The 12064-nt window shown below is 47.3% G+C and overlaps 3 protein-coding genes across 3 annotated transcripts in view; 2 read left to right on the forward strand and 1 right to left on the reverse strand.

Moving 5' to 3' along the window:
- LOC306943713 (phosphatidylinositol glycan anchor biosynthesis class U protein-like) overlaps positions 1–133 on the forward strand; it is a gene marked incomplete at both ends in the record, with an annotated part of 1332 nt that extends 1199 nt beyond the window's left edge. Inside the window, one exon of the mRNA XM_079530242.1 lies at positions 1–133. This exon is cut by the window's left edge and continues 1199 nt beyond it. Coding sequence (XP_079386368.1) covers positions 1–133 — 133 coding nt within the window.
- The window catches only part of wdr47a (WD repeat domain 47a), a 31423-nt gene extending 20691 nt beyond the window's left edge, over positions 1–10732 (forward strand). The window contains exons 12-17 of the mRNA XM_079529450.1: positions 4031–4188; positions 4478–4647; positions 5324–5494; positions 6958–7089; positions 8886–9104; positions 9650–10732. Of these exons, the coding sequence (XP_079385576.1) occupies positions 4031–4188; positions 4478–4647; positions 5324–5494; positions 6958–7089; positions 8886–9104; positions 9650–9792 (993 nt within the window). The 3' untranslated portion in view covers positions 9793–10732. The remainder of the gene's footprint in view (positions 1–4030; positions 4189–4477; positions 4648–5323; positions 5495–6957; positions 7090–8885; positions 9105–9649) is intronic.
- LOC306943233 (peptidyl-prolyl cis-trans isomerase-like) lies at positions 3013–3507 on the reverse strand (the record flags this gene model as incomplete). The annotated part of the gene is made up of 1 exon (XM_079529451.1): positions 3013–3507. One exon carries the CDS (start codon positions 3505–3507, stop codon positions 3013–3015), a length of 495 nt encoding a protein of 164 aa, XP_079385577.1.
- Positions 10733–12064: the final 1332 nt, after the last annotated feature.

The raw sequence follows: 12064 nt of genomic DNA on the forward strand, positions 1-12064 counted from the left end.
CCTGCTGGTGGAAGATTATATCCACGCGTACCTGAAGAGAGAGCATCACCTGAGGCACGGGCAGACTACTGTACTTCGCACTCCACAGACACACGTTGTTGAGCAACAGGACAATCCTCCTACTATTACCTAAGTTGATGGAACACTTATTCGGAAGTCCTATATTCCTTCTTTCTTGAAGTATCATCTTTTTTGCAAGCCCATCCTGGAGGTCTTGTATTTTGGACTGGGATTCCTGTCCTCTGTTAAAAATGGTTTACCTGGTGTCTGTGGCATAAACTCATTTCCATGCCTTTTTTATTTAAATGGGAACTACAATTAGCTGTTGTCAGACGTGTTAGGACAGGGGACTTGGGGGGATGGAATGTGTTTTTTGGGCAGCAGGTTGCGTGGGACTGTCCCTCTTGTGGAGTACTTTGGCCACCGCAGCTGTAGACACTCGCTGTTGACTCGGGCTCATTATAGAGCCTGGTCGATCCAGATTCCTAGACCTAGACCACCAATTACAAAGCTTTGACAGATCATTTGTAAAATAAACAGAAAATATATAAAAATCACACCCGTGTGAACTGAGTGGTGTAAGGTCTTATATAGACTGATCAGCTGTCGTCTGACGTAATGTCTGACGTAATGAAATCACACCCGTGTGAACTGGGTGACCATAGCAACCGTGCTCATTTTTTGGTACGAACAGACAGACAGACAGACACGTAAACTAACAAAGCCGGTTGTAGGAGTGGTTTACACCACTCAAAAATAATATTTAATATATAATAAAGAAAACAAATAAATAAAAATAAACAATGAGAAGTTTGTAGATCTCCCTTTTTTGTTGTTGTTGTATCAGATCCCTAGACCTAGACGACCAATTACAAAGCTTTGACAGATAATTTGTAAAAGAAACCAAAGAAATAAAGAAAAAACAAAGAAATAATATTGAATATATAATAAAGAAAACAAATAAATATTTGTGTTGTTGTTGTTGCATCTCCCAGGCCTGAACTGTTTATCTGGTGTTCAAATGCAACTGTCTTCGAGTTGAGTTAACACTAACAGTAACAGTTTACTTATGGAGCTCTTTTGTTTCGATACTGTACTTTTTGAAAATATTAAATTAAATTGTTGTTTTATGGGCTGTTTATGGAAGGGTGTTTGTCTAATAGAATTGGTCCTTACTCCCTACTAATTCTCATGATAATGTGGTACCATTTTTGTCTACTCGCTCCGTCTCAGAGGAGCGTTGTGGACAGTTCAGATGCAGAAACCTGTCTACCAGTGACATCATCGCTAAGCTAATACAAACTTCTATTCCTGGAAAGGTAGCATGCTATAATGAAAGCCATTGTTCTAATAAAATAATCACACTCGTGTGAAGTGAGGGGCGCTCTTATTGCCATACATCACATTCCGTGCTCAAATCATTGTTATTTGTGAAAGTTGGGCATAGGAGGGGCTAGCGCACCTCAAAAAAAAATCACACCCGTGTGAACTGAGTGGTGCAAGGTCTTATATAGCCTGATCAGCTGTGCTCTGACGTCACACACTAACCATAGCAACCATGCTCATTTTCTTGGTACGAACACGTGTACACGGGTACAAAGCCAGTTGTTGGAGTGGTTTGCACCACTCAAAAGATAGAAAAGAAATCACACCCGTGTGAACTGAGTGGTGTAAGGTATTATATAGCATGATCAGCTGTGGTCTGACGTAATGTCTGACGTAATGAAATCACACCCGTGTGAACTGAGTGACCATGCTCATTTTTTTGGTACGAACAAACACGTGGACACGTGGACACGTAAACAAAGCCAGTTGTTGGAGTGGTTTACACCACTCAAAAACACAAAGTTACACCGAAGTGAGCTCAAAAACAATTATGTAAAAATACCATATCATGAGTTTTTGAAGTTGAACAAAAAACTAAATAAAAATGGGACGTTTTGGAGAAAAAGAAGTAATGCAAAAGAAACTTATGAGGCATCGTTACTAATGCAACAACAAAAGGGAGGAGGATGGGTCAGTCAACAGATAGGGATGTTGGAACGGGGAGGGGCTAGTGAGGGGTAGGGGAGGGGCTAGTGAGGGGTATAAGTGGGTGGGTTATGAGGGTATAGCGACGTAACGACGCATACCACAACCGTGGCATCATTCCCGACCGCACCCTTTCATTCCTCCCCCACATAAACCAGGTCACCAAAACTGCCTTCTTCCACCTCAAGACCAAATTTCCCACATTCCGGCCCCTCTCTGTCAATGTCTGCTGCTGGAACACTCATCATGCATCCATCACATCGATTCTATTACTGCAGTGTCCTGCACAGCATCACCTCCAAAGTCCTCTATAAACTCCAATAAATATGTTCAGAGCAGAACCGCCTGTCTGCTGCTCAGCAGTACCCACGCCAGAGACCACAGTCCTCTACGAACTGCACTGGCTTAGCTGGCAAACCAAGAATCCACTTCAGAATACCTCACTGCCTGCAAGGGACTGGTTCCCCGTACCTCTCCGACAAGTCCCCTCCCACTCCCTCAGGTCTGGTGAGGCCGACCCCTGACCCCAGTGCCACACACCGAACCTGGGGATATAGATAATTCTCTTTTTGTTACTGCTCCCTCCCTGTGGAATTCACCCCCCAACCATAAAGTCCTCATCCCATTCTTTAACCACAATCAATATTGCTTTCCCTAGCTAACAGCTCACCCCTTTTTTTGTTTGGTTCCATTGTTTTGATAAGATCTGACTCTTTTATTTTGTGTTTTTTCCTAATAAACGTAGTCCTTTTTTTGTTCCCCCTCAACCATGTAAAGCGACTTTGAGTTCTTAAAAGGCGCAATATAAGTCAGAGATATTAATATTATTATAATCAGCTGTGTGAAGCTAGAAACTGAATTGGCCTCACAGGATTAAGCAGGTCTCCCTTTCCCTTCTCTAGTCTAATGCATATCAAACTGGGGCTCCTTGATATGAAAAAGGATGTAGTGTAGGGGCCATGCTTTGGGTTAGTGGCCCATTCAGAGCTCTCCACAATCAGAGACCGTGATCGTCTTTGAGGTCTTCCCTTCCCTGGAGCCGTAGCTCTCCACCTTCTTCACAACGTCCATCCCCTCCACCACCTTCCCGAACACCACGTGCTTCCCGTCCAGCCAGGGGGTCTTGGCGGTGCAGATGAAGAACTGCGAGCCGTTGGTGTTGGGCCCGGCGTTGGCCATGGACAGGACGCCGGGGCCCGTGTGCGTCAGCTTGAAGTTCTCGTCGGGGAACTTTGTTCCGTAGATGGACTTGCCGCCGGTGCCGTCGTGCTTGGTGAAGTCTCCGCCCTGGCACATGAACTCGGTGATGATGCGGTGGAACGTGGAGCCCTTGTAGCCGAAGTCCTTCTCGCCGGTGCACAGCGCGCGGAAGTTCTCGGCCGTCTTGGGGACCACGTCGGCGCGCAGCTCCATGACGATGCGGCCAACGGGGGCGCTGCCGGCACTGATGTCAAAGTAGACTCTTGGTTTGGACATGTTGGGATGTGAGGGTTATTTTCAGCTTAGACGGTTATATTTGATTACTTAAAAAACTGCTTAAAGAATTACCTTATGTCTTCCCGACCATGCATTTTATATGATCTTGCCATGGTGTTGCCGTGATGACGTGATGACGTCAGCCATGCATTTCCATACTTGGGCACGGCAGCGGGGCCCCTCCAACACCTGTTTTTGTGTGTGCCCTGGCTTTGTGCGTCCCTCACTTCACAGTGTGATTTTTACAAGCATGTTCCACCGCACGTGTTACACCCTCCCGTGAAACCCACCTGACATGAAGTCATGTGTATCGGAGGACACACACTCACGCACACACACACACACACGCACACACACACACACACACACAATGTCAACCTTTCCCAATATCTTGTTATCGACAGACATAGACAGATATAGGCAGTTGTTGGCATAATGATAGCGTCGAGGTCAATGTAGATTATATCCAGCTAGATCACGCTGCTAATCACGTTCAACCCGTGCGTTTGTGTCTGCGCTTCAGGACGACAAGCCCAAAGACCTCTTTGTGCCGGTGCACACGCTGGAGGACACCCAGGCCATCCGAGCTGTGGCCTTCCACCCGTCAGGAGCGCTGTACGCCGTGGGCTCCAACACCAAGACCCTACGCGTGTGCGCTTACCCAGACACACTGGACACAAGGTAAGCACCTTGAGCAACAACAAGTCGCTTTTCTGCTAGCCACAGTTTTCATCCAAACTATTACACCAGGTGTCAGTATTTGATTTTTTTTATTTGATTATCTTTATTTTGAACCTTCAGGTACAACAGTAAAGTAGTATCACTTGTACTTTGTAAATCGCTCTGGATAAGAGTGTCTGCTAAATCAGGGGTTGTAAACTGGTGTATAATGAAACACCCTACACAAAAAAACAACAACAACGATAAGAACTGATTCTCTCCGTTTCTTGCCTTTTCTTCCCGTCTCCAGCGGGTCAAGTCCGCCCAAGCAGCCGGTGGTTCGTTTCAAGAGGAACAAACACCACAAGGGTTCCATCTACTGCGTGGCCTGGAGCCACTGTGGACAGCTGCTGGCCACCGGCTCCAACGACAAATACGTCAAGGTGCTGCCATTCAGCGCCGAGACCTGCAACGCCACAGGTACGCATCCTAACAGATGTGGGGGGTGTGATTCGGCTAGGCGCAATAAGAGTAGTAATCCGAATGCACACTGTAAGCCCTACAGTATTAATGTGATCGTAGGTCGCAGTTTACTATGAAAACCTGAATCTCCCGCCGGTCGGTTGGTTGGTCAGTCATGCCTCCATATATGGACACGCCTCGTGACATCACACCTCCATATATGGATCACGCCTCGTGACAACACGCCTCGTAACACATCGTGCCACTCAAGACGCGATCGATATATGGCCAGACCTCATCAAACCCTGTAGACTCAAGACCCCGCTGCCACCCTTAGATCTCCATAATATATGGAGCTGACCTGTTCTGACATTTCATATGTTGATCTGACCCCCCCCATGCCACAGCGCCAGCACTCGCCCAGCGGTCTGCCGTCACGCGACCTCACCCTTTAGGGCGAGGTCGCGTGGGGCGTCTTACTGGTTATTAACAGATCATGTTGGGTGTGATTCAGCAAGGAGCAATTACAGTAGTCATTGTGAGTAGTTATTATGAATACAATTAATAGTGGGTGTGATAGGGTTCATATGAATACAAGAACGCTCGCCCCGGGTCAAATCCAAGTTAACGGGTTATACTTTCTTTGCTTCTCTTGCTTCCCGTCGTTCTCCCTCCTCCTCCTCCTCCTCCTAAGGCCCGGACCTGGAGTTCAGCATGCACGACGGCACCATCAGGGACCTGGCGTTCATGGAGGGTCCGGAGAGCGGAGGAGCCATCCTGATCAGCGCCGGAGCGGGAGACTGTAACATCTACACTACCGACTGCCAGAGGGGACAGGGTCTGCACGCCCTCAGTGGACACACAGGTGAACTGTCAGAGGGGACAGGGGGACAGGGGGACAGGGTCTGCACGCCCTCAGTGGATGCACAGGTGAACTCTCAGAGGGGACAGGGGGACAGGGTCTGCACGCCCTCAGTGGACACACAGGTGAACTGTCTGTCAGAGGGGACAGGGTCTGCACGCCCTCAGTGGACACACAGGTGAACTGTCTGTCAGAGGGGACAGGGTCTGCACGCCCTCAGTGGACACACAGGTGAACTGTCAGAGGGGACAGGGTCTGCACGCCCTCATTTACTCAAACGCGAAAGCGATTCCGTACTCACCGGGGGCTTCTCAAAGTGTGTGTGACAAAGAGTCCGGTGGCGCCTCAGAATTCATAAATATCGCTTCAGTTTAACCAGACCCTCTATACTTTAACTGTACTTGTTCAGCCTACAGTACACCAAGCTTCACCAAAAATAGCAGATCTACAAGCTCCCAACGCGTGTTGTGAGCTTGTAGATCTGCTATTTTTGGTGAATGTTCCCCACGGAATAGGAATGCTGGGGTTTAAGTGGTTAAAGTATAAAAGTTATTTTCAGTCTGTCCTAATGGATTCTCTCCAGTTTTCCTCGTGACATACTGTATCTTTGGAGGAAAGGTTTACAGTACATATTTACGTACCGTTAGTATGACAAAGGGTGCCATAAAGTAACAATGTAATTCAGGGGTGCCGTGGATGTAAAAGCTATTTATCTCTATACATTATTGCGACCAGAGGTCGCACATAACTATCAAACCTTGCGTTTTTGACACCTAACCCACAATCCCAGTCATTCTGTCAAGTCACCTAACTCAAATCCCCGTCGCAACACCCTCACCCCAGGCAAGCCCCCAGGTCATCGTGACATCACGTGACATCAGCCCCCATATATGGTGCCCAGGTCATTGTGATTTATTGGTCAAAGTTCATCCCATGCCAAAAGCGACAGCACTCGCCCAGCAGTCTGACGTCACCCAGGTGGATGCGTGCACAGAGTTCTCAACACGCCCGAAAATTAAGGCCCGGCCTTACCTGGGCTCTCATCAAACCCTGTACATTCAATATACTGCCCCCACTGCCACCTTTAGATCTCCATATATGGAGCTGACCTGTTCTGACATTCCAGATTCCATATCTTCATCTCATCACACCCTGTACACTCAAGAATCAAGATACCCTCCATATATGGCCAGTGCACGCTTCTCGCCCTCAGGCGTCTTACTGGTATAATGTATAGCAAAAATATAAAATGAGACGGATACCGGTTTTAAACGCGTGGACCATAAGGAAACATCGCATTTGCTTTCTACCTCACATTTCTTGAGAGGAAAAAGGGAATGCTCTGACAAAAAATATGTCAGAATGCCTGGAGAAAAAAAAACAATGTTCCCGTTAGTTTAGTGGTGAATATGGGTTTCCTCTCGTGATGAGAAGTGTCATCATTTGTGTGGTTGCTCTCCATGCAGGTCACATCCTGTCTCTGTTCACGTGGGGAGGCTGGATGATCGCCTCGGGTTCCCAGGACAAGACGGTGCGTTTCTGGGACCTCAGGGTGCCCAGCTGTGTGCGAGTGGTGGGCACTGCCTTCCATGGCTCAGGTAACGTTCACCAGCAATTTAACCTTGGTGTGTGTGTGTGTGTGTTAATTTACTATGAAATTGTATTTTTTTTGGGAAAAGCCCCCATATATGGTGCCCAGGTCTCGTGACAACACGTGACATCATCAGGGATGGAGATCACTGATGTCATAGTAAATGCGACCGGCTGTCGCAATCTTGTACAGTACTGTACCATACATACTGTACAGTACTATACTGTACCGTACCATACTGTACTGTACCATATTGTGGTGTAACTGTAAAGTACTGTATTGTAACATACTGTTAGTACGTCGGACAAATGTCTGCAGCGCCCTCTGTGTGTGTGTGTGTGTGTGTGTGTGTGTGTGTGTGTGTGTGTGTGTGTGTGTGTGTGTGTGTGTGTGTGTGTGTGTGTGTGTGTGTGTGTGTGTGTGTGTGTGTGTGTGTGTGTGTGTGTGTGTGTGTGTGCGCAGTGAAAAGGGGAGCGGTCAGTGAATGTGGAAAGTGTGATGTAATTTGTATCACAGCAAATTGTTTTGCGCAATAACAGTATGGCACTCAAAAGCAATTTTTGTACAGTAAATATGACAGTTGCATAGATGCAAGGTATAGTGCGTGCCCGGTGTCGAGTCAGTCGGACCCACGGTTGTCCAGAACCGCCCCAAAAAGGCCTCTGCCCGGGCTCTGGACAGGGCCCCTGCCCAGGGTCCATATATGGAGTTGGCCTATTCTGACATCACACCACTCCATATTTGGGCATGCCTGACACAACTCCATAATATGTACTTAAACTGAGGGGGCAGAATTGACCCCTCTGCCACAGCCGTGGCGCGGGGCCTGCTACAAGCTGACAACCACAGTGAGACAGTTCAAACAACCATAAAACAACAGTAGGCCAAGTTACAACACACTCTCCCAGCCTACTAGCACCATACTGTGTTGAAGTGAGCGCAGGGCGCACGCAAACACACACACACACGCACGCACGCACACGCACACGCACACACACACAGTATATTGCAGAGTGCACAACAGCAGCTAGTTTCAACTTCGCTTCCAAATTAAGCAAGATACACGCCATAGCATAGCACAGACAACATGGGGCACAATCAATGAAAATCCATTAATTTAAAAATTAAAATTAAAATTATTACCTTTGATGTCTTCAATCACGTAGCAATCCATAATCAAGTGCGGCCGCTGTTGTGGAGTTTGCCGGCCCAGTAAAGGTGAACTCAAGATACAACTCCTCCAGGGACTACTGACTTTAATTCCTTCCAAAGACTTTGTGAGGCTAACATTTAGGCTACTCTCAGAGAGGCTTCTCACTTGTATATAATCATAAACAAATTAAGATGTGAGTTACAGGGGTGAAGAAAAAACAAACCTGCCACATTCTAGAAACAGCAAATAACAACACAAGCACTTGATAGTGTCAGGCAAGGCAACAGGCATGACCAATCAATCCCTGCAGTGCCAGTGGATATGGAAAGCAATAGGAAAAGGCGAATCATACACACAATACACCCACTGCCATATTTTGCCAAATTGAATTTGTAATTGATTGTTATGTAATGATGCTATACTTTCGGTCAATATATATATATATATATATATATGATACACTCATGCTCACAATGCTGTGAGCTTGTAGAGAAGAAATGTTGATGTTCAGTCTCTCTCTCTCTCTCTGTGTCTCTCTCTCTCTCTCTCTCTCTCTCTCTCTCTCTCTCTCTCTCTCTCTCTCTCTCTCTGTCTCTCTCTCTCTCTCTCTCTCTCTCTCTCTCTCTCTCCCCACACACACACACACACAGGCAGTCCAGTGGCCTCGGTGGCGGTGGACCCTAGCGGCCGCCTCCTGGCGACGGGCCAGGAGGACAGTGGCTGCATGCTGTACGACATCAGAGGGGGACGCATGGTCCAGATGTACCGGCCGCACAGCAGCGACGTGCGCTCCGTAAGGTTCTCCCCCGGAGCGCACTACCTGCTCACTGGTTCCTACGACACCAAGGTCATGGTCAGCAACCTTCAAGGTGAGGACAGGGCCCGTATCTGGTGGTGTAAAAGTAACTAAGTACATTTACTCAAGCAGTATGTACAATGTTGAGGTATTTTTTACTTTACTAAAGTACATTTTCCTGTTTTCAGTACTTTTACTTCTACTCCACTACAACTCGAAGGAAAATATTGTACTTTTACTCCACTACAATTATTTGAAAACTTCAGTTACTAGTTACACCCCCCCCCCCCCCTCCCCCCCGTATGTATTTGGGGCATTTGAAAATCTAGGATTTTTAACACATTTTATACATTTGAAAACTTGTGAAATGAGACATTCGGCACAATAAGTACTCCCCCCCCAGAGTTAATGTCGAAGTGTACTTGAGCAAGACTCTGTCTGAACCCCTAATTGCTCCCAACGTGCAGGTTGGTGCCTTGCATGGTTTCCTCCGCCATCGGCGTATGAGTGTGTGTGTGAATGAGTGAATGCAATGCACAACCTATGTAAAGCTCTTTGGATAAAATCGCCATTATATTAAACGCACCATGTACCATGTCATGTGTTTGTATGTTGCAGGTGACCTGACCAAGACGCTGCCCCAGACCGTGGTGGGAGAGCACGGTGACAAGGTCATCCAGTGTCGATGGCACACGCATGACCTGTCCTTCCTGTCCTCCTCTGCTGACCGCACCGTCACGCTGTGGACGCACAAACCTTAACCCTCACGCGCACGCGCGCGCATCACACACGCATCACACGCACACACACACGCACACACACACACTCACGCAACCTGCCATAAACACCCTGCAACATATAGGCCCTGAATCACACATCACAACATAGACTAGAGGCATCACACACACCACTGTCTGCACCCACACACAGCCTGCTAAGCACTGACTCACACAAATAAAACACACACGCACACACACACACACACACACACACACACACACACACACACACACACACACACACACACACACACACACACACACACACACACACACACAGTACATATGATACATCAGTGGCACCTTCGTTCTAGCCTGGAATCCAACCTGATTCGCTACGTTCGTTTTTTTTGTCTCCCTCTGTGAAGCGAAGTGTGAAAGAAAAAAGAGGCTGAACGTAGCGAGCAGTCTGGATCCGAAGCTACCAACGTCCCCATCTGTAGGATAACTAATGGATATAACCCTGTGATAATTCAACAACCTCTGTGGGTTTTACCGTACGATTGGCTTGCCGATTCTTACTTTGGATTTGTTTCTTTTCATGAACACTTCTCATGCTGGTTGTTCTTTTCTTTTATTCCCACCGATGTCACAGTTCCTTTGTTCGGAGTGATTGTAGGAGTTGATTTGCGGAATCGATGCTTTACTGCAGTGTAATGTACAACGATGGTGCCTTCCTTTTACCTTACAAGTCCATGTTCCTATTATTTAACACTCAGTTAAAGTGTCACTTGGGAATTTGCTGCGTGAGAAGAAGAAAAAAAGTGCAGGGGGCGTCCGGGTGGCGCGGGGGGTAAAGTTCCTGCAGGGCGGCGTCCGGGTGGCGCGGGGGGTAAAGTTCCTGCCCACCACTGTGGGAGAGAGACTGGGCTTTGGATCCTCCACGGTGTATGCGGGCGGTGGACAACATTTGTCGCGTTTGATAGAGGGTGGGAAGCCGGTAGGGGAGAGGGTGATCTCTGTCGCTGGACTAGTAGCCTCGGTACCCAGGCTTTTATTTTCGTTCGCATTCGGCTCAAAAAGTAAAGCTTGGGAAACCCATTGGAAAATCTGGAAGTGGGAGCCAACTTGTATTTCACAAGAGTGCAGAGGGGTGTCGCTCCAAATTTGGTGACGTCAGTGTACTCCGCTGTTTTCTACCAGGTAGGGGAGGAGGTGGGCGGGCACTCAGAGCGGTGATCCAATAGGATCCACCATCTGTTTTCGACCGGCAGCCGCCCCCCTCTAGACCAGAAATCACACGGGCTGGGCCAGCCTACTGGACTAGTTACTCCTACGACGGTTGGCAGTTCAGCAGGCGAGTGGAACTGAGAGGAATGGCATGTTCTTCTGCTCACGTCACGTCCTCCTGGTGGAACGCCTCACTGTCGGGTGAAGAGCAGTGGCTGCTGACTCCATATCGTTGTTGCTGTCGGGGCCAGAAACCTCTTATCTCCTTATTCTAACGTTGTGTTTATTTCGATATTTCTGAATTTGAATGGTGCAAAGAGCTACAGTTGGAGGCCATCGATATTGTCCTTTTCTTTTTGCTGAGGTTTGTGTGATCTGCGCAAAAGGACAGTTAACCCATTTTGGGCGGGAACCGCTTTTGGTGTTTTAAACATTGTTATAATTTAGCTATTGAAAAATAGCAGATCTACAAGCTCGTAGCGCGCCACCGAGTGGCGCGCTACGAGCTTGTAGGTCTGCTATTTTTGAAAAATCGTGAAAATATTTATTTCAGAAAACTGGAGGATTTAGAAGGATTTTTTTTTAATTTTGAGGTCAGGACTAAATGGGTCATATGATAAGGGGCAATATCGGTGGCACCCAACTGTAGGTTTCCTTCCGACAGAGACGATATGTATGGACGGTAGGGCTTAGCAGTGACAGGACTGTATGGACGGTAGGGCTTAGCAGTGACAGGACTGTATGTATGGACGGTAGGGCTTAGCAGTGACAGGACTGCATTTGGGAGGACAATTGGGAATTGATATAACGACAAAAGTGGGAGGAAAAAAGGGAAACATCAAAAGAAAAAGAAAAGGAAAATGCGATATGGTCATTTTTATATAATTGTATTATTTCATTTCTTCAGAAGAACAAGGCTATACATTCCTCGTTGTTTTGCACAGCGTTTTGTTGGTACAGCCACAGTGTTATGCTGCTATACTGTTTGGAGAAAGTGTTTTTAGTGTAAAAAATAGTGCAGGTGTACATTTATTTCAGTGCATCAACATATCAGGGGCGGTTCTAGGGAGATATCGGGACGTTG

The sequence above is a fragment of the Electrona antarctica genome (genome assembly GCF_951216825.1).
Source record: "Electrona antarctica genome assembly, chromosome: 19".
Classification (NCBI taxonomy): domain Eukaryota; kingdom Metazoa; phylum Chordata; class Actinopteri; order Myctophiformes; family Myctophidae; genus Electrona; species Electrona antarctica.